At 46.7% G+C, this 21,397-nt stretch overlaps 6 protein-coding genes across 6 annotated transcripts, besides 1 other annotated feature; all 6 read right to left on the reverse strand.

The window, feature by feature from the left end:
- Positions 1-409: 409 nt before the first annotated feature.
- TRV_03749 (proteasome component (Ecm29), putative) lies at positions 410-6,145 on the reverse strand (the record flags this gene model as incomplete). Its single annotated transcript, XM_003022100.1, has 4 exons — positions 410-822; positions 891-964; positions 1,028-1,233; positions 1,289-6,145. The coding sequence occupies 4 exons, from the start codon at positions 6,143-6,145 to the stop codon at positions 410-412; spliced, it is 5,550 nt and encodes a 1,849-aa protein (XP_003022146.1).
- A 2,101-nt stretch (positions 6,146-8,246) lies between these two features.
- On the reverse strand, positions 8,247-9,307 carry TRV_03750 (uncharacterized protein; the record flags this gene model as incomplete). The annotated part of the gene is made up of 2 exons (XM_003022101.1): positions 8,247-8,891; positions 8,951-9,307. The coding sequence occupies 2 exons, from the start codon at positions 9,305-9,307 to the stop codon at positions 8,247-8,249; spliced, it is 1,002 nt and encodes a 333-aa protein (XP_003022147.1).
- Positions 9,308-9,420: 113 nt separating this feature from the next.
- On the reverse strand, positions 9,421-12,939 carry TRV_03751 (SNF2 family helicase/ATPase, putative; the record flags this gene model as incomplete). Its single annotated transcript, XM_003022102.1, has 2 exons — positions 9,421-12,717; positions 12,874-12,939. The coding sequence occupies 2 exons, from the start codon at positions 12,937-12,939 to the stop codon at positions 9,421-9,423; spliced, it is 3,363 nt and encodes a 1,120-aa protein (XP_003022148.1).
- Positions 12,940-13,323: 384 nt separating this feature from the next.
- On the reverse strand, positions 13,324-13,731 carry TRV_03752 (uncharacterized protein; the record flags this gene model as incomplete). Its single annotated transcript, XM_003022103.1, has 1 exon — positions 13,324-13,731. The coding sequence occupies one exon, from the start codon at positions 13,729-13,731 to the stop codon at positions 13,324-13,326; it is 408 nt and encodes a 135-aa protein (XP_003022149.1).
- A 615-nt stretch (positions 13,732-14,346) lies between these two features.
- Positions 14,347-14,406: a sequence feature (Short protein (TRV_03753, EFE41532.1) was converted to a misc_feature.).
- A 2,543-nt stretch (positions 14,407-16,949) lies between these two features.
- TRV_03755 (uncharacterized protein) lies at positions 16,950-17,615 on the reverse strand (the record flags this gene model as incomplete). Its single annotated transcript, XM_003022105.1, has 2 exons — positions 16,950-17,448; positions 17,527-17,615. The coding sequence occupies 2 exons, from the start codon at positions 17,613-17,615 to the stop codon at positions 16,950-16,952; spliced, it is 588 nt and encodes a 195-aa protein (XP_003022151.1).
- Positions 17,616-19,419: 1,804 nt separating this feature from the next.
- TRV_03756 (uncharacterized protein) lies at positions 19,420-21,317 on the reverse strand (the record flags this gene model as incomplete). Its single annotated transcript, XM_003022106.1, has 2 exons — positions 19,420-20,722; positions 20,857-21,317. The coding sequence occupies 2 exons, from the start codon at positions 21,315-21,317 to the stop codon at positions 19,420-19,422; spliced, it is 1,764 nt and encodes a 587-aa protein (XP_003022152.1).
- Between the last annotated feature and the right edge of the window lie 80 nt (positions 21,318-21,397).

The raw sequence follows: 21,397 nt of genomic DNA on the forward strand, positions 1-21,397 counted from the left end.
CTGCAGGAGGTTCCAATCTTGATGGTGATAACGTCAAGCAACAGTGACAGGTCGAGTTTTACGATATGACTTCTATGAAACCCTCAGGGGAATATTCCGTGTATGAGAACGGGTCTAGGAACAAGTGCTGGTTGTGTATATTTTTTTTTGGGTAGCAGACATGGCAACTCCGAGACACATGGCCATTCTGTAATACGGCGCTGTTTACTCCGGAGAACTCTTGCATGCAGCTCGTTAGGCAGCATTAACTACTCCTAAACAAGAGGAGAGCTGCACTACATTCGGCAGGAGGATAGTCTGCTGCCTTGGCCAGTTGATGAACAACTGTATCATGAATCAGTTATCAGTCATGCTGTGTTTTCGTGAGTTGATGATGCCCTGCCCCTAACACTCGATACACTGATACTAGTTACACCTGCTCAAGAATCTCGTGCCAGACAGCTTTAACTGATTCAGACCGCTCATTGGCCTTCCACTTCTCGATCGCACACTTCTGGGAGGTGTCGAGTGGCAAAGAACTCTTCTTCAAGATTTTGACGTACGCCAAAACTGCCTGGGCAAATTTGCTTCTCACACTCTCGATGGGTAGATCGATGTCCTGGAACAAAAACTCATGTTCTTTGAACAGAGTTGATGCAAGTTCCTTGTCTAGGAACATAGGTGTCGAACCACTATCCTCCTTCCTGCCACTGAGAAGGCGTTCATCGACGCGATTGAAAAGGTCCTTGACACAATCAAATAAAGTAGGGTATACGGATCTTCCGGAATGTGTAATTACCGGCTTGATTACGGATGACATACCAGCAAGATAATGACCGAGAACTATTGGATGAGGTTGACATGAGTTACTAGGTGTGATGCTTTATGCCTGGTGTATGGACTGGACGTACCTGACGATGAAATGTTGGGGTTTGCAACATTATACAGACACTCTATCCCTGCAATAAATGTTTTGTCTTCAATGCTACACCAGTAATAAGATTATTAGCAGGTATGAGTGTGACGGTCATACGCAGAAGGGACTTACTTTGGTACTCTGCTGTCTTTCGAATCGATATCCATCTTATCACCTTTTACTTCTTCGACCATCTCCTCAAAAACAGGGGATACTATAGCCAGGGTTTCTTTCGTCATATCAAGATCCTCTAAATTCCTAGCAAATTGCCCAAGCCCTTTTAGTCCATGAGGTCTGTAGTCAACATTCTTCCGTTTGGCCTCTCGGATGACAATGGTCTAAATTCCAGTCAATAAATGATCCTTCCGAGCATAGTCTGATGCATCTACTGACCTTCATGCGATCCTTGATGTCACTTTGCTCCTTCAAGAACTCCTTGGAAAGACTCGAAAACTTAACAAAGGCCTCCAGAACTTTGTCTTTCCCGTCCCAAGTTTTCCCTTCAAGTGCCTTCTCAAGGTGTGGCCAGAGAGATCTCGCCGTCGGAATATCCATATTCTTGTCAATGGAAAGGACTGCTTTGGCGACAGTAAGCGCAGATGCGTGCTTGATTGGCCATTGGGGGGAGTCCAACTTTGTTGAAACAAGGTCGAGTATTTCATCAAGGTACAATGAAATAACTCTAGAGCTGCTCACATTATCATTCCATGTCTTGGTAAAGAATTCCTTAACCTCATCTGTAGTATCGTGCATTCCGAGGAATATAAAGGGTAAGAAGGCCGCTGCAACTGCTTGAACTCTATCGTTCGCCAATTTGGACATGGAATTCATGATTTCACCAGCAACAATGCGGTGTGCTGTATCTTCCGATTCGAAATAGAGTGATTTTGCAAACTTGATGGTATCCAGGACATCTTCATTGCTAGCCAAGCGAGTAAGGTAACCGATAGTAGAACTGTAGGATGCGCTAACAGTTTCATTCCTGTCTAACACCAGTTTCCTCAAAATACGGATAAACCGAGCTGCGTAGGGCTTAAATAGTACTTGCTTAGAACTGAGAATTACTAAGACTCTGCTGCAGCCCACTTTCGACGGGAGGCCTATTGCAGAGCGTATCGAAGCCTCTAAAGCAGGAACCACTTCAGCCATACTCTCATCGTCAAGGGAATCGAGGAGATGAAGCTCGATACATTCCATCATGGGTGAGCTCCGGATAGCCGTTAACCTCATTTTGTCAATAGCCTGGCCCGTTAATCCATATTTATCAGCATTCAGGTGGACATAATTAACGGCCTGGGGCTCTATTGATGTGAGCGATGTGAGAAGTCGCTCCAAAATAAGAGCTGCAAAAGGCCTAATCAATGGTCCTGGCGCTTTCTTGACGATCTTCGTGATGGTCATGATTGAATATTTCTGGACCCCTTCGACGCTGGACTCAATACCTTCACGTCCAAGCAGGAATGGGATAATATGCTTTAGCATGAGTTTTGACGAGGTGTCACCACTCTCCATGGCACGTAAAACAATCTCACTAAGGGTTTGACATAATGACATTGCCGCCTGCCGTACGGTTGACTTGATATCATCAAGAACTTTGAACGATTTTGTGAGGATTTCGCTCAAGAACTTATCATACTTTTCGATTTGGCAACCCTGAAGTAAGGAGGCAATACCGGCACAGGCAGCCTGCCTCACCCGCCATTGTTTCCCATCCACGACACTTCGTAGGAGATCTTCCATAATTGCGTCAAAGTTGGCGTCAATGACTGCATTTGGATCTTTAACGAGGGCATTCCATATATCATTCATTGACCTTTGTACATTGGGATTCGGATCAAATCTGTATCTATATAATTTTGGGTATAGCTTTGGGTTTTGAGAAAGATATCCGTTTTCACTGGAGTCGGACAGCACATTGCTGAGACCAAAACGGCCGAAGGCGGCACGACTCGACCATATAGCGCTATTAGAAGCTAGTGACATGAAGCGATAGACCAGGCTCGGATCGCCGACTTCAAATGCAAGGCCCACAATGTCTTTATAGGTGGTAATTGAACCGTCACCAGTGGGTAGGGCTCCCGGCTCAAACAATTCCGTTTCTTCAGATATCTTCCCACCCCCCATGTTAGAGCTGTCAGCGGTGAAAGATCGCACAAGATCACGAACTAAGTCATCTTTGAGGTTTTGGCTTCCCAGTTCGTACACCAGTGATAAGCCTCTTGAAGACGACTCTTGAACGGTTTCATCCTTATCAGAAAGCAGCCAGATAAACGTTTGCTGGCATTTCCAGAGGCGGGACTGGATTTCCTCATTTCGACCACAATATTGTATAAGGCAGAGAAGCCATATGACTGACGCTTTTCTCAATGACGGTTTGGATGCTTTACAATCCTCCATGACCTTTTCAAGGATCTTAGAGAGCACGTGGGAGGGAATGTTCGAAGAAGGCTTCTCGACATCTACATCTAGAGAGGATGTTAGGGAAGTCGATTTCCAGCCTTCTGCCACTATACTAAGGGCTTCGCCGATGGCGAACTGTACTTCTATCACTTTCACTTCGTGTAGAGAATGAAGCAAACTGAGCAGCTGGTCTACCTTGGTAGATCCGGTATCGTCTTTTGGGATAATTAGAGACAAGCGTCCAAGAGCAGTTATCGCTGGTTCACTGTGCTTTTTAGCATCGGTGGAGATAGATTCGATAATCGCCTCCCACTTATCACCCTGGATGTTATCTAGAGTAATGGCAGATGAAAGGCTGAGCTGTCCAATGATATCATAAGCTGCTTTCCTAAGTGCAGAATCTCGGGAGCCTTTCAATATATCGAGTGCTGTATCTAAGCACTTTTGTGATTTTTCATGCAGCTCTTGAAGCTGAGCGCCGCGAATTCGTAGCCGGGAGAGCATGTATGCTTGGCCTAGTAGGGCTCCACGAGTCTTGTATACTGCAGTACCGATAGCGGTCTGCCAACTAGTAGCATGGGGGGACAAAGCCTCCCATGCTTGACCCCTATGTGCCTGAGGACAGCTGGGGTGGCTTATCAAGATGCCGAAGGCTTGAGCAGCCGTTTCTTGTTGAGGAGATGCTCCCTTGAGTAAGGTGTCGATTAGGGCCTGACTGTGTTTCACTAGAGGTTGAAGGAGTTTGTTGGAGGTGAGAGAGGCAATTTCAATGAAATGAGTGGCTGACCGGCCAGCGGATTGCCCAGAGTTTAAGAACAGCCCCTTTAGGCAAGCATTCAGGAGCAATGGAAGAACATCATCACATTCGGCAAGATATACCTTAATGGAAGCTCGAGCATCCTCGTCGTTCGAAAGAACATTGTCGAGACGCTGCTCCCAATTGTGCTCTATGTCCTGAATCGCATCGGTATTCACTAGAGCTTCACAAAGCAGTAAATTTCGAAGATATGTGATAGCAGTTTCGTAAACAATGGTGTACTTCTCAGAAGTGAAGATTGACCAAAGAGCTTGTCGGAGAACATCATTTTCTTCATTATCTTCCTCAAACAGATACTTCGCTAATTCCTTGAATCGCGGAAAGACATATCGTCTACCCTCAGTGACTGGAGCTGCTATGTTATCACATGGATTTAACATGCGATACCAGTAAGGATCGAGTCCTTTCCCCCCCTCTTCTGCAATTTCAAGTCCGCCATCTTGCCCGCCAGCAATGGCCAGTAGATCAATAGATCTGCCACAAATGTCATTGTATGGCATACAACGGTTGGAAAAACGGACAGCAGCAAACCGTGTGCTCCTCACAATGTTGAACCCGGTTTTTTCATCTCTAGATCCGGGTTCAATAGTGGCAAACCTAGTTAAAATAGGGCGAATCTGATCTATTGAGTTCTGATCCAAGTTTTTGGTTATAGAGTTAAGAACTCCACCAAGGGCCTCATCGATGCTGACAAAAATCTGAGGGCCAGAGGTGTCACAGCCTAGGGAAGTAAACATCCACTCTAGCAAGTCAATATCAATAGGGTTTTCGTTTTCTCTAGTTAGAGATGGATCGATCTTCGGGGCAAGCAGCCCTATAGACTCATAAGCGAGGCTCCTAGAGCTAAATTCGGCTGGTTTTAATGGCTGGCTGGTGGTTGGCCAGCCTTGACCCTCGACCATTTCCCTCAGGGCTTTGATTATGTTTGGCGCAACCAAATTTAAGTCTGAAGGTGCCCCCATCCTCGTCAACCAGGTGACAAAAGAAAATATTTGTTGTCGTAGTTTGGAGACTTCTAGCCCTCTGGCTCCACCAAAACTGTCGGAGGTAAGGGCATCATTAAGGATTCGAATGATATGCTGGGTTTTGGTAGTTGCCTGAACCGATTTACTCAGAAAGTGAAGAATTTTCATTTTCAATGCAGGGCGGGCAGGTAAAGCACCGCCAGCCTCTGTCGAGCCTAGATAAAGGGAGTATAGCAGATCAACTACATGATCAGACTCCAAATCTGGGCGAAATCGTTTCAGTATGTCATCTCCAATGTCCGAGACTCGTGCATTGGGATCCGCAGTTGCAATCAATGCAGGAATGAACCGGTCAGAGTCATCGAAAACACCGCTGCTTAGAAATTTTAAAGCGGCCACTTTTGTGTCTAGGATATTTAAGCCCCCGGGAGCTGTTGGATCCCAAGTTAGACCATCTGAAGACTGACGACTTAAAAATCTTGTTTCTGCTATAGATAAGCCTGGGCAAGCCTCTATTGTGGGTGTCAGAAGAAGTAATTTTCCAAACCAGGATGAGAGATATGTGCTGTCTCCCGGGAGAAGCTTCATGCTTTTTCCTAAGTCTAAATCATCACTGCTTCCCTTAGGTGGTAGCTTTATAAGGGGTAGTAGCTTCAGTATCAAGTTAAACAGAATAGAAGCTTGAGCTTCAGAACCATTGAACTGGGATATTCCATGAAGCAATGACGGTAAAAGAGTTAGACTTGTAGGGCCCATTCGATTAAGTCCATGTCGGATGTAGATCAGATCGAAGTGTCTGACAAGGGAATTATCGGTCTCCTTGAATTGCTTCAGTAAGGCCTCAGCCGGAAGAGCGATGGACTGAGATTGAACCCTGGTATTTATGTGCTGGCATAGAGACACAACCTTGTTTCGGACAGAGGCATTCTCAGATGCAAGTTTCAGTAGTAATGGTGCAAGGTATGTATGAAGAAGAGATTGTAGTTTTGAATCTGAGTCTGCAAGAGCAACACGTAGTTCCAACTTGGATACAAGTGAAAGCTCCCTCTCTTCTGTGCTTTCAACCATTGTTATCGAAGGTTATCGAGTGGCTGACCGAAAATTTGGTACTGTAGGAGCAGGATTGCCTCTTTTTTATAGGTTCAGGACTTGATATCAGTTTCTAACAATATGTTGTTTTTTACCAGGCAGATGTCACTATATTTCATCTTCAACTTTTCCAAGGCAACCAGAAGCTGGCGTGTTCTTGTAAGTTTGACGTTGGGTCAAGGTTAATCGGATTAGTAACTTGAATATTCACGCGTTTGGCGTCTAATAAGCGCCCTTATCGATTGTGGTATTACATAAGCGATAATCAAACTCTGTTCCTGGCGTCTTCTTTTTTTTTTTTTTTTTTTTATCTGAGCGAGGAGGATAAGAAAGTTGTCGAGCACGTTGTGAAGAGCCAGCGAGCTCGATACGTTCCTTATACCTTTGTTTCTCATATATTTTGATCTTATAATCCTAGATAACATGTCCTTAATCTTCACTGGCTAGTTACTCCTGATATTCATATGTTAATACTTTGACAACGCCTTTTCTTGTCCATTTTAGAACCTCTTCCATCGTACACCAAGTTGCTACACCTTACGAACGAAAAGATGGCGCATTCTTCCAAAGAATCATTAATACATCCTACTATTATTTCAAGCCCGCAGCTAAAACCAAAATCTGACAATGATTTCGTTAAATCTCTCTCGCATCTGGTCGCTGGAGCGTAAGTGAGGACCACTCTTCAACCCGCAATCTTCTTCACTAACCGCATACTTCTTCCATCCAGTACCGGAGGCGCCATTACTGCAGTTCTCACATCGCCACTTGATGTCCTGAGAACTCGATTACAATCCGACTTTTACCGCCCAGTTCTCTCATCAACCGCCAGCCCCAAAGTCATGCAACAGCCAGCCTTTCACGCGTCTCGTCCTATGCTAGGTCATATTCGTGAAACTTTCCAGATACTATTTTCGATATACCATGTTGAGGGCTGGCGTGGGCTATTCCGAGGACTTGGGCCGAACTTAACTGGTGTTGTACCAGCCAGTGCCATTAAGTACTACACTTATGGGAACGTCAAACGCATAATAGGCGAATCGCAGATTTTCGGGTCGAATAGCGAAAATGCTATGGGCTGTCACATAATTTCAGCTGTCACTGCAGGCCTAACCACCGGAACTCTCACAAGCCCGATTTGGGTGATCAAGACACGTCTTCAACTAGACAAGTCACAGTCAGCAAACAGTCCACAAGCTGCCCCGAGACGATACAAGAACAGTTTTGATTGCGCAAGATAGGTCTTGCGGCAAGAAGGTCCCAGAGGACTATACAGAGGACTCTCGGCAAGTTACTTGGGAAGCTTAGAAACAACATTCCATCTTGCACTCTATGAGCAGTTAAAAATGCTCATAGTGCGGATGAGGTCTAACCAGGATGAGCCTTGTGCTCGTACTACTGGGAACAAAACCCTTGGGGATCGATTGTCTGGCTTGTTGGGTATGGGTGGTGCCGCCGCACTTTCGAAATTCCTTTCTTCTATTATTGCATATCCACATGAGGTAAGTATCGATATAACCTTTTGTGAGACAAGACAGGAAGTCCAAGTTAACTCACAACTTTTTTTAGGTGATTCGGACGAGACTACGACAGGCCCCCATGGCCAATGGCCATGTAAAATATACTGGAGTAGTCCAATGCTTCCGACTCCTCTGCAGGGAAGAGGGTTTCAGGGCATTGTATGGTGGGTTGACGCCGCATCTACTTCGTTCTATCCCTTCTGCAGGCATCACACTTGGCGTATATGAGGCCGTCCTTGAAGGGTTCAAACTACTTTCCGAAGACTAAAACATGAGCGTTTTGTTTATGGTTAAGCCAGGCGTTTCCGATAATGGGGTTACTTTCGAACTGTATTATTATGAACATATATAATAGAATCAAGGCTATAGACGGGTAAGGTGTAAGATATAGAGACGGAGGCACACAATTACCCATCATTTATTGCCATTTCCATATTTATCAATGATTCCAGCCATCTAGATGTACAACAACCTATCCAGGGTTGTGCTTATATTATATATAGACATACGAAACCCATATTTTCAACTCATCACCCGTACGAAAAATAAACAAGGAGTTTTTAAGGCATTGGACCGTTCAGCTGTCTTGCTTCGGCTGCAGTAGCCCTTAGAACACGTCTGACATCATTCTCGACGTCACCCATTGTCTCCGCATCTGCAACTTCATTTGAGAGGGTGCCATTTCTCTTCTGGTTGCTAAACAAGCACTGCCAAACATCCGAGTCTCTAACTTTCTCCCCTTCGGCACCGGGCCCAGAGAACAGATTTCCTGGTGTTACGTCTTCTAATTCATGGGAATTTGCAGACTCAAGGGTATTCTCGTCCAGGTGCCGAAGGCTCATTAGAGGGTTATGGGAAGTACCGTTCGATTCTGCATGGCCATTTCCATCCAGATCCAGGTAGCTTTCGGATATAAAGCTGGAGGACATAGAATGTTCCCTTTTCTTCAGGTTCTCTTCGCGTCTACGTGCAATATGGGCTAGACGGCGAGCCACGGAGATTTGATAAATGGACTCCTCAACGGTGTTAGCAACCAGGTACATCCATACAGTTGTATCTTGATGCTGACCAATACGATGAACCCGAGCTATGGCTTGAAGTTCAATTGCAGTATTGATCAGTGGTTCGCAAAGAAAGACGTGGGTCGCGTTAACAAGATTAAGGCCGGATGCATGGGCTTTTGCATGTAGGAGAAAGCACTCGGTCTGTTCAGTTGTTAAAGACAAGATCGTAAGTTAGCAGGATAAAAAAACAGGGCACGTACAGTATGGTCCTCTTTGAACCGTTCGATACCAGACGGATCATCAATACTGGAATGACCAATTTTGAACCAATAGAAGACATGGCTTAGTGTGACCAAAAAGCTTTTATTCTGCGAAAAGACAATGGATTTAGCTCCTGGGTCATGTTGCCGCAGCCATAGCAAGTGCCGACAGAGAGTATCGATCTTTGTTCCATAAGATCTGGGAAGATCAATGTTCTGGATTTCTTCCAGCACTTTTGAGCTTATATCAGAATATATAGGGTTCTTTTGTGGGTTTCCTGGTTCGGAATTGGGTGCATTCTCTTCCTGAGCAACAATCTCTTGCGGCTTGTAGGTAATCTCGTGGAAGTCTCTCATCTTTAAACGGCTCTTGCAGACGGGGCAGCTTTGGCTTTGACGCCACCAATGCCGTATACAATCCTTACAGAATTTGTGACCACAAATCGTCAACACACCTATATACATTTGTGTTAGAAATCGTTTAGTTTGAGAATTTGACTTGAGTCAAGGGATAAGGAGTTAGCAGACAAACCAATATCGAATGTAGAATCACAGATGATGCAGACTCTTGTGTTTTCATCTGTACCAGATTCATCTCGGAGATGGAGAAGGTATCGGTGCTTTGCTTTCAAGGATGAGAGCTTGGAGTCAATTTCCTTTTCAGCCTCTAGCTTAGTGACAAAGTCTTCTTCATTCAAAGGTTTCCCCTTTCGGTCTTCGTCGTATGGTGCCACTGTATCTGAAATTTGTTGGAGCTGACGGTAATATTCAAGCCTCTTGTTCATAACACTTCTGAAAAGCTCCATTTGCTTTTCTAAGGGAGGAATGGCCTTTGATTGAACTGAAAACAACTTGCTCACTTCACGCAATATGTCCTTAACGATCAATTGCTCTGCACGGGCTCTGGAACTCCCTTGTATTTCTTGCCGTTCCAAAGACACAACTAAGTTGCGAAGTTCATTCACAAGTCCTCGCAATGAGAGCTGTCCACGAGGCAGTTTTAGCTCCTCACACTTATTTATGAGAGAAATGTATAATTCTGGAGCTGGGCCTTCACCGATTTTTGCCCTCTCCATGGCAACGCCGACTTCGTGCGTGATCAAGTTATTCACCTGGCCCGTAATTGCGGCAAAATGTCTTGCAAACATAACTCGAAGGCCTTCCATGTAAACGTACATTTCGTCTTGGTGTTTCGTCGATGATTCATACTCGTCACCTTTCAGTTCCGAGCCTTCTTCTTCGTCGACCAGCGCTTGTAAAAGCAGCTGTGCCATGTGGTCCAGCCACTTGTTGAATGTATCGGTATGGGGTTTCATGGCATCGCAGAAATCTTCAACTTGATCCAGCAAACGTCGACTTACTATGCCGACAGAGTGCAAGGCTGTAGACATTGTAGGAACATGGAATACTCCGTCCTTTTGCACCTTGACTTTGAGACGGTTGATTTGTCCATTGACCATTTGAATCGTATCTGCAAGCATTTCTCTTCTGATCAACTTCGCAACTTCGTACCCGTTTTCTTCCTGCTTTTCTAATTCGCGGAAACTATCAGAGTCAGGCTCAGTAATCTCAGGGTCCGTTTTAATCTGATAATAAGCGTTGGCCATGAAGAATTCACACATATGTTCAATTTCTAGAGCGGTTCGAAGCCGATGACGAAGCACTCCCAGCCTGTTGAGCAGTTCATTCTCGGATTCATCGTCCCCGCTACCTTCATCTTCTTCATTGTCATCGCCATTGACTTCGTTTTTTGTTACACTCTCCTTTGCAAGTTCTGCCCGCCTTTTGAGCTCTTCATCGAGTTGATCTCGACACCCCTTGACTATTAAGCCTGATCTCCTCGCTGCGTCTTTCCAAATCTCCAAGGACTCCCTTGGTCTCAGGGCATTTTCCATTATCTGGCCCCTTCGGATCTGGGATATGAGAAGTGTACGCTCCTCTGTCCGTATCTTGGTTTCATTTTGGTCAATCATAACCGCTAGCACATCAGCAACAGATCGAAGCGGTCCATTACTTCCAAGGGTTCTGGCGGTGGCAGTGTCAACTTTAGGCTGAAGACAGGCTTGCCTGAGTCTTGATAGCCACGACCTCATCTTAGCGATAACGGCCCGTGTCTGGGGCTGTATTAACTGCGCATCCCATTCGAATGACTTGGGAGCGCCAGATCTGTCCAAGTCACACTCTTCGCACATTTGTTGGAAGAGCTGGTCATAATGCTGTTCTTCCACGGCAGTGAATGGAATGGTGATGACGACTCTCTTTTGTTTCGGCAGCCGAAGATCACGGGAGACAATTTCTTTGTTATGTCTGAGGGCAATCTTTCGAATTATCGATTTAAAGACGGGAGGGTATGTGCAAACTCTTTTCCAGATGCTTGCCGAGAGGCAGAAAGGTTCATAATGTAAAAACGACAATAGACCATATATATCTTCGATATCCTTTCGCAATGGGGTACCAGTCATAGCCCATGCATTACATCGTGGAATAATCCTAGCAACCCTCGCAGGTTTGCTAGACTGAGATTCAACCATCTGAGCTTCATCAATACATACACGCCACCAGGATATTTGCATCAAGGGAGATTTCCTTTTAGGAGCTTGTTTAGCGTGACGGGAGGGCCGGTCAGGAGGGTCCTCTGCATAATATATTTCTGTGTTTAGAACTTTATAAGTCATAAGGACTATGTCATAGGAGGCCAGATCGTGTGTCAGTTCCCTGTCATCTACCTTGCTCTTTTTAAGTCCCGTATAATGTTTGACTCTAAGACCTGGGGCATGAATAGCAATCTCTTGTTGCCACTGCTTCAAAATCGAAGGTGGTGTTATTATCAATGTTGCTCTGGATTCAAGCAACCCTGCTGGAGTGGGGGGATATGATCCGTTGATTATGTCGGGTCGCTGGTGGGCGCATATCAGAGAAAGCATTTCCACAGTCTTTCCCAGTCCCATTTCCTCGGCAAGAATGCCTCCCCTCAAGCGTCTTTCTGCATGGTTCCACGAGGATAGATTCCTGATGACTACTCTGAAGAGTAGGCTAACATAGCAAGGTCGGCCATCTGCATCTAGCACCCGGCTAAAAGATAGTGGAATTTCTTCAGAAACTTCCCGTGGACGTAAAGTTCCATCAGGTAAAATGTCCATGCCTTCTCTTGTCAGTAACCAGCTGACAGTTCGTTTCTGGAATGGAAACAATGAGCACTTTATCAGGTCCAATCCTTCAATCTGCGGTATGTGTTGTTGTGTTGGAGGAACATGGACATTGTCATAAAAATCACTTAGGCCTAGCTGTGGCGGTTCTACATGGGGGTATAATTTTGGGAGTGGGTGCGGAGGGTAGCTTGAGTCTTCGGGCAAATCAAGCTGTGTTTTGTAGTACTGCCACAGTGCCTTCAACGCAAAGTCGGGTATTGTATATCTTATCTCAGCAGAATTTATCCAGAGTATTCTTGTCTCGAGGACGTAGAATCGAGTCTGAGCGTCCGGGCCTCTTTTCAGGTGTGTTTGCGAATAAACAGCAGGAAGCTTTCCATGGGCGCAGTATATAGAAGTCGAGTTTGAAATTGATGTCCGTAGAGCGTCTACAAGACAATTTTCCAGTCGAGAGTCAAGACCTTCAACTTCTTCCAGAAGTACTTCGTGTGTGCTTGTCCACAAGGCCAGATTCACACCGGGTCTGGTATGATGCGGGTTTCTAACCAGTGCAACTACGGGTACATCTAGTTCGTGCTTATCATTCAAGGAAGGGTTGAGTGGTGGTTTATCGAATTCCTAAGGGACACCACGGAATTATTAGCTGACTAGGCGATCTAAGAAAGGGCTTGCCTGCGAGACGAGCAGAGGTGGTCCGGCCTACGAGTAACATCTCGATTTTACCAATGGCAATATACTGGGGCAAGATATCCGCGGCATATTGTAGATCAATACAAGGCCGGTTTCTATCAATTCTTCTTCGTTTTTCAGGAGGTTCTGAGATCGCTTCGTGTCTCTCATGGCTGGAGCTGGTGACCCATGCAAGCGCGTCCGGGACGCGGCCTAGTTAGTTACGTAGTTAGTTAATAACAGAGCCAGGGCAAGACAGGGTAAATCTGAAGTCGCATAAGTAGGTAATTACCTGGGACTCTGACGCTGTACTGCTCGAATGCCATCCCCAGCGGTCGTTCCGTCAAGCTTGCTCGCTCTGAGGATGAAGAAGAAGAAGAAGAAAAGAACCGTAACTTTAGGCAGAAGCGCGGAGTGCTCTAATTTAACTTCACGTCCTTATCGATAAGAGCTCGTTTCTCTCCACTTTGTTAAGGAGTCAAACTTGTTAGTTAAAAACACAGAAGAGAATCAACGTCCGTCCCCTTTTTCCCCTTCGTCATGCTCCTAATAGTACTACTCCTCCTCCTTCTCCTTCTTGATCTCCCTCTCCAGGCGGCGTCTTTCAGCCCTCCTGGCCCTCATTTTGGCCACCTGATGGGGCCGATGGCGGCGCGGGCGCGCTGGTGCAGCAGGGGCAGGGCAATTGGCGAGTGCTGCAGCTGCTGCTCTCGCCGCAGCTATCGATTTCGTGGCTGCCTCCATTGTTTCTATTGCAACTTTTGCTGCTTCTGTTGCTCCTCCGGCCTCTGACACGGCTAGCCACTCGTTTGCGGCTGCATTCCATTCTTCGGCCGCCGCTTTCCATGCTGCTGCCGCCGCTTCCACCTTTGCGGCGGCTGGTGTGGGCGCTGCTGGTGCTGCCTGTGGTGCTGCCTGTGGTGCTGGCTCTGGGGCTTGCTCTGTTGGTGTTTGGGTAGACATCGTTGGTTATCGAAATGTAGTTATTAAGTTGGATATGCTATCATGCGTCAACAGCTATGTAGTAGGATAGACGAGGGAACTAAAAGGATGCATTATACTTACATTGTGGGTGTCTCTTGCGGTCTGAAGAAGGAAGAAAAAGAGAAGAAAAAGAGAAGAAGAAAGAGGAAAGGAAAGGGAGGAAGAAGAGACGAATCTCTATATAGACATAGTCACGGTAGCAACACACGCGAGCAACACACACGAGCAACACACACGAGCAACACACAACTACGACGGGGCCTAACTAGATACTTCGAGCCATTTGTGCTATCCCCCGGCGAGAACGCGAAGAGGAGTCCCATTTAGGTATGCAGGGAAGCAAGACATCCCTCGTTCTTACGAGGGGCTGGCCTGTGGTTACGGACAATGTCTGTAGGATATATTTTGACAGGCGGGCTCCGAAGAGTTGTCGTTTCGTAGATTTCGTAGTTAACTAGGGGAGCCTTCACTAACTAACTAGTGACTGACTGACAGGCCTGGGGGAACCCACGATTCACCCCTTTTCCTTCACGCCTTCGTCTTCACGTCGTGGCTTCACCTTCGGCTTCCTCTTCTTCCTCTTCTTCTTCTTATTTATTCTTCGTCCTCTTCCTCTTCCTCTTCTTTTCCTTCTTCTTCTCTTCTCTTCATCATCACTCTTTTTCACATTCCCACGACGTTCGGTTGCTCCAGCTTACAGCTTCCCCTCCCGCCAACATGCCACTGTTGATACCCTTACGTATAAACCTCCTCCATCTAGGTAACCATTCCTAGACGAACCCAGGAGCAAGGAGTTTGTCTCTCCTCCTTTCCTTCAGATACCATTACCATACACTGCTTCTAACATCTCGACGTCCAGAGCCGGCTCTCTGGTATATACCTGTCAATGATATAACGACTCTCTACCCCGAAAAACAGGGGCTTCCCCCCTTTAGCCCAGTGGTTTAACCCAACGTAAGTGCTGTGTATACCCTATAGCCCCGTCCACGCACTCTACATCCTCCTTTAAGCCCTTAGACGTGTGATCCGATAGTTATTAAACTGAATAAACACCATAGATCATTGCCAGAATAAAAATTGCAGCTGCAGCAACAAAAAACAACAACCACACTGGCCTACGGTGGCCGCGTCAGTGGCTGCAGCAGCAGACGCCTGGCAGACGGCGGCGGAGGAAGCAGAAGCAACAACATTCGTAACAACAGCAGGACCAGCAGAAGCTGCGGCAGCTGGAGCAGCAACTGCAAAAACAGCGCTGGAGGCCGCAGAGGCGGCGGTAACAGCAGCATCAGCAAGCAGCACCGGCAACACCATCAGCCCACCTATGCTAACTAAGTTAACTAACTACCCAGCCCTGCCGTGGCCCCGACCCGACAAAGAGCAAGAGAAGAAGGAGAGGCGGAGAGAAGCTCGAAGAAGAAAGCAGAGGCAGAAGAGGAACGATGGCCTGATCTCTTGTTCGGTTTTAACCCATCGCCCGAGGGCACAAGAACACGAATGAATAACTTCTTCTTCTTCCTTCCATAATAAAGCGCAACACTTGATACGCCTCCCTCGATAACCTCCTATCCGTTTTGATCACCGTTTCGAGATGGATCCAGGAGCCAACGAGTTCGTTTTCACCCCCTCTCCCTTAGATCAACTATTTCCTCCTGCTAATATCCTTTTACTCTCCAGAGTCGATCGCCAGTTGTTAAGGAAGTAGCTGGCCTCCGATGCCGTCTCCAATTACTGCGAGTCGGCAGTTAAAGGTCAAGACGACGCAAGGAGAAAGAAGCAAATATGTCAAAAATATTTTGCTGAGATTTTCTTTGCTCCGATAGGTGGCTCTGCTCCTACTAGAGAGCCGAGAGCCTACGATGGCCGGGTAAGTTGGTTTTCTAAGAATAGGCTCTGGATAACCTGCATAGCGGTCCTCGTTTTGTCCAGAGCAGGGTCTTCCGCGTTGAGGAAGACAACTCTGGTTTTATACCGAGAAAAAAGTGGCTGGTTGATTACCTACCTTATTCTAGAGGCTTTAGGATGGGTGGGATTAGCGTACCAGCCCAGAATGCTGTTATTCCCCCGGTGCAGCAGCAGCCGCTGCTTATGTCTGGCATACGTGTTCTCCATTATCGCTGCAATTTCGGAGTGCGCTGCATTGATACATGTAGCAACCTTTGACACCGATAGAACATATCACCGGGTTTTACTGGTGTTTAAATGCCTCAGTGAAGGGGGCATCCACGTGCTTAACTGGTGCCTACTCGCCATGAGAAAGACGCCAGATAAATATTTAGGTACAAGTTCCGGGGTTTCGTTGACCCTGCAGTGTCAGGTTCCCAGTGATTACAGTGGGCTCTGGATTCGCGGCATGACCATCAAATCAACTTCCTTAACGGCAAAGCTCAAAGAGCCCAACCTTGGAGTGAACCCCCTTTCCACGCAGCTTCTGGGGAAGAATCCTATCGCCAGTCCACGGCCGTCCAGCTAGTCGGGTGCCATCGAGGACCAATACACCCGCAAAAATGGCTTAATCTTTGCATCCAAGGGTATACACCGTTATCGACCATAATACAACTACGAGATGATAGAAAGGGTTGAAAGGAGATAGTTTATTTTCTTTCATGTATCTATTTATATCTATATCTATATATATATATACTCCGTACGGGACAACCAACAGGCCGGACAAGAAGGAGTTATAGTTCTGGATGATGATCCTGATGACAGCCAGATAGTCGACCTAACGGGTAGTCAGGGGCAGATTATTGATTTGACTGGCTTGGTAACTAGATAGATATATAAATATACACCACTCTTTTAGTTAGCTTTACAGCGTATCTGCTGGGTATGGAGTTTCTGAAAAGTTCTTCAAGGCATCTCTTAATAATAATCATCATCTCGTTATGAGCCTGTTCAGCCCGAGTTCTTTCCCTCCCCCCCTATTATACAGCTAGCTGGCTGCACGTAATCCTCCAGATGTATAAAAAGACCAGTCCCTGGTCAGTCAAAATATCATCCTCATCAGGTAAATTAATAGGCACAACCTGCTTGGATTATCTAGAATGCTAGTTATATCATAATGACTATTCAATCATTAGCTAAGTTTTATACTGTTATCTTCTGACCACACAAATGCTCCGGGTTGCCATCATAGTGCCTCCTCCCATTTATATGCAGTGGGTATCATAATCCTATATACATACGAAATCTCCTGTTCATGAGAGCGGCGTCTGTCTATAAGTATGCGGATTATAAGTGGCAGCGGGCATTCTGGTTCCATCACCCACTCGTCCCCGGTACGTAGCTCCTACATCCACCATCTGATCGGTAGCCAGTTGTGCTTCTTGGCTCAGCCGGGGCTGCGTCGAGGGATAGGACCCAGACTCCAGGCTCGAGGATGTTTGAGCCATGGCCCGAGAACGTTCGCCTTGTGGAATATGATCTTTGCTTTTCACTGCAGGGAACAAGTCAACAACAAACGAGAGCACGTATAGCGCGAAAATGAAAGCAACAACCCATTCAATAATCGCAGCGGTGTCTCTCGTTCGTCTTCTCTTTCCAAGGACTTTATATGCAATTGCCAGTGCTAGCTCAACCAAAATGAAAAACACCTTGACCAGGAAGCTCATGAAGATGATTTTGTGCTCCTTGTATTCAACTCCAAGGCGGAGGTACTCCAGGCATATGAATAGAGCACTGAGCAGGTACCCTCCTCTAACGTTGGTCAACACAATATACGTTAGTAACGTGCGGATGTTAGCAATTGGCGTAATGAGGATGGACCAAACTTACATGAACATTATCAGGAATCCACCGTGAAGGCGGGAATGTTTTAGGGTGTCAAAATGGGCCAGAAGAATAAGCCCAGCTGCCCCGACCATGGAGAATAATATCGCTAGCAAAGAAAGAGTCTTATCATATACTCCTCTGTTCGGCACAAGGCGATATTTATGCCGTAGCCAGCGTTCCGAGATGAATGCCAGCACAAAGAATACAGACGAGACGGCACATCCCGCTACAAACAGCGGCTTGAGGCCTTGTGCAGCTACGTCCGATATATATCTATGAAATCAAAGTCAGTACAATGCAACGAATTGCTGCTATTTTTCGGGTACCATACGCTATAGACTGGCCTGGTTCCATTGACGGATATGCGGGGGATCCATCAATCTTCCACCGCACCAGGAGCACTATCAGTGTCGCTATCCGGGCTTATCAGCAGGTTTCTTCTTGTGCTTTTGGGGTCAGGCTTGCCATACCTAGCCATACGCAGGCTGCCACCAGGGGAAAAAGCCAGTAGGAAATATACCACATGGTGTCGAATCAGCTAGTTTGTTAGCCAGGCAAACTAAGGTGGGTTTCGAGATTCCGGCGTTTCCTGGGTGGGCGGTTATAGGTAACAAATGACGGCAATTGAGGATATATATAAACCAGAAGACAGGAATAACAGTTGAGCGAATGTCACAGCTCCTACTCCGCGTCGACTGCAGAGTCTGGCTGTCTATTATGTGTATAGAGCAATGTGTCCACGAAGCGTGCCAGGTGTCGAGTCTCGGGAAAAAAAAGCTCTCGCGGCCTGTCAGATGATGATGTCATCGGCCGCACCCGCTAAAAGCCGGCGGAGTTAAATTTCGGCATTAACGGGAGAGCTCGACCCGCATGGGAAGCACGAGCCAGCATCTCAACTTCGACAACTACAACAATTACTACAACTACAACGTCAACATCACTACGACGCTGCAGTGGTTGGATTCGTGAGATTATCTGTGAGAAGCCGCCAAAGATCTAGCGAGGAGATAGATAGATCGCGAAGTGAGAGCTCTGGCCTGTCAGTGGAACTACTAGGGATCGTCGCTATCTGGGCCGAAATAGGACAGTAATTATTGCCCAATGGAAGAGCAGAAAGTCAAGAGACTTTTGGTTGACTTTGTTTCTTGTTTCTCATTTCCTCTATACCAGAATAACTAACGGGCTCCATAGCTCTTTATTCGCTGATTATTTTTCATGCGGATAGCGGGTGTTCCATGTCTGGCAGCCAAATATCATGTAGTATACCTGGGTTGTTTGGAAAAAGTCAAATGCAACACGGCTGGTTTGCTGAATTCATCCTCCATGGGGCCTCCTCGTTGGCGATTGGTGGGAGCAAGCTGAATCTCCGAGTGTGATATCTGTCGGTTTGCTTTGTCCCTGCATAATCCTAGGACATGCTGCATTTTAGCCCTGTCGCCAGGCTATGGATCCAAAAAAAAAAAAAAAAAAAAAAAAAAAAAAAACCGGCAGTAACCTCGACTGGCATTTGAATAAGTACATGCCTCTTCAATGAAATCGACAGTGTAGGTATAGACAGGATCTATCAAAAATGGGCTTTGGATGGATCACTCAGTACGTGAATGGCATTGATTAACTTCGCTGGAACTTTATCTAGGATAGCTGCAATGTATGGACAATGGAAAGGAGATTAGAGCATGGCAGCTCGTTCTGGAGGACAATTAATAATTGGAAAGTATCCGACTAGAAGGTAAGAGAAGTATAATCTTGAAAGAGACGAGATGTACAAGTCTAATGGCATTAAAAATCAGTACCCATGAAGTGCGTCCCGGTAAATGAAAACTTTCAAGAGACATTGCGCAGGTTAAGAGTCAGGAGAAGAAACTGGTCGGCGAGGGAGATGAAAGGCAGCGAGTATTAAATCCATTTGTACTTTTTCCTCTTTGGTCGAACAAAGCCATTCCGAGTTGCGGTGGTAGTAGGTTTGGAAGAAGATGACTTGGAAGTCTCTGTCATAGTAGGCGAGGCAGGGGATGCATGATCAGGTTTGGGTGTGTCAGGCGGTTTTGTGGAAGCGGGTTGTGTCTTTTTAGGAGACGATTTCGTTGATGATTTTCTTCGGCGGGCAAATCCTTCGTCTCTACTACTAGAGGTAGTGTTTATGGTTTCGACGCCGTCAACACTATGGCCAGTCCCATTGGTAGCTTGGTTGGATGGAAGAGGTGGCCCATGCATTGCGAACGGGTCAGGAGAGGGGTGATTTAGATAGTTATTGTAAGGCAAAGGAGAATACACAGGCTGACACATGATGTTTGGAGGCGGAGGTGGATATGCCGGCCGGGGGTACATAGGATATGGAGATTGAGGCACAGACAGAGGAATTGCTCCAGCGGTAGTAGGTCCAGGCAACATTGAGGGATGCGGGTCGAAGGGGTAAAACTGAGGCTGTGGCGGTGGCTGCGGTGGTGGGAAATTTGGTTCATGTCTGGGCGATGTTGCAGGTGGTTGCCTAAGCCGGTTAGATGATTTCCTTAGAGATATATGACTAGGAACCGGAGAGGATGGGACAGAGTAGTGCCCAAGGTATGCCGGTGATGAATAAGTCGTATCGGCAACGCTCACGGTGTCAGATGGCCTACTTTTCTTAGAAGAGCTGTATATCTGCCTGGCACTCCCTTTTGAGGGCGTTTTAACTGTTCCGTTGGTAGCTGGGGTGCGTGGCCGGCTGGGTCCAATTTCGGCATTCCGTCGTCTCCTCCTTTCCAATGCGTCAACCTCCCTATCCGTAAGGGTGAAGTTGTTCAACCGGTTCGCTCGTGCATATCGAATCTTTTCAAGCGCATTTTCAACCAGAACATCATCGTCGTCTCGCATGGCAAGTTCCACTGCATACGCAATAGTGTCATTGTGTGAGAGCTCATGCCCGTCATATCCAGTCACACCATCATAGCCATCATCATTATTCTCACCATCTGAGTCTTCAGCCTCATCCATGCTTTCATCCTCATCACTTTCAGACCATTCTCCGGGTATCTCATCCACTTCACCACCACAAGTCTCCCTTCTCCTGTTATCGACAAAAGGAACCAAAGACACTCCTGGATCTTCCTCGCCTTCCTCCTCCTCGCCATCACTTTCGTCTTCATCGTCTTCGTCTTCTTCTTCCTCTTCACCACTTTCACTCTCCGTCAGCCGATTTTGACTCCTCTGACTCTTCCCCCTGCACAATGCCCCTAGTGGTCTTCCCCATAGGGGCACATCACAAGGAGCTCGCGGTCGACCACCTAGACCGCCTCCCCCGAAAAAGCATTCTCGATCGGCTTGTCCATCAGCGCGGCATGTCCGATAACGCACACACCGGTAGCACAGGTAAGCCACAAAGCAGTAGACAACGGTGACGCCCAGAGACCTAGGGGAAGTGCAACAACCAAAAGAGCAGTGTAGAGTTGGCTAGTGGTTGCACGGAAAATACCAACATCTAGATCCCGGCCTTCCAGTTTACCAATACCATAAGAGCCTCCGAGAACAAGGAGGATGACGAAAAGGAGGGCCAGGTTGGTGAGCAGACTGTAGATGCTGAGCACAATGAAAACAACAACATAGTTGCTAGAGAAGTAGGAGAGGTTGTAGCTTGCGCGGCTCTGGAATTCAGCAAAGTTGGCCGGCTTAGAGACTCGCTTGATATCCAAGAACTCGGAGACGGGCCGTAGGTTGGCGAAGCGACTGGACATGGACTGGGAGCGAATGCCATTGAGTCTTTCGGTGAGGTTCAGGCGCGAGGTAAATGCCTCGAGCGGGAGCTGAATACTAGCCATTGTGCCGGCTTATTGTGCAAACAACGAGATTCTGAGGATAACACGCAGGGGATATGCTTCAACAGGTAAGTCCTATCTGT

This window comes from Trichophyton verrucosum (assembly GCF_000151505.1).
Source record: "Trichophyton verrucosum HKI 0517 chromosome Unknown contig00304_1.f1.exp, whole genome shotgun sequence".
In the NCBI taxonomy this organism is placed as follows: Eukaryota; Fungi; Ascomycota; class Eurotiomycetes; order Onygenales; family Arthrodermataceae; genus Trichophyton; species Trichophyton verrucosum.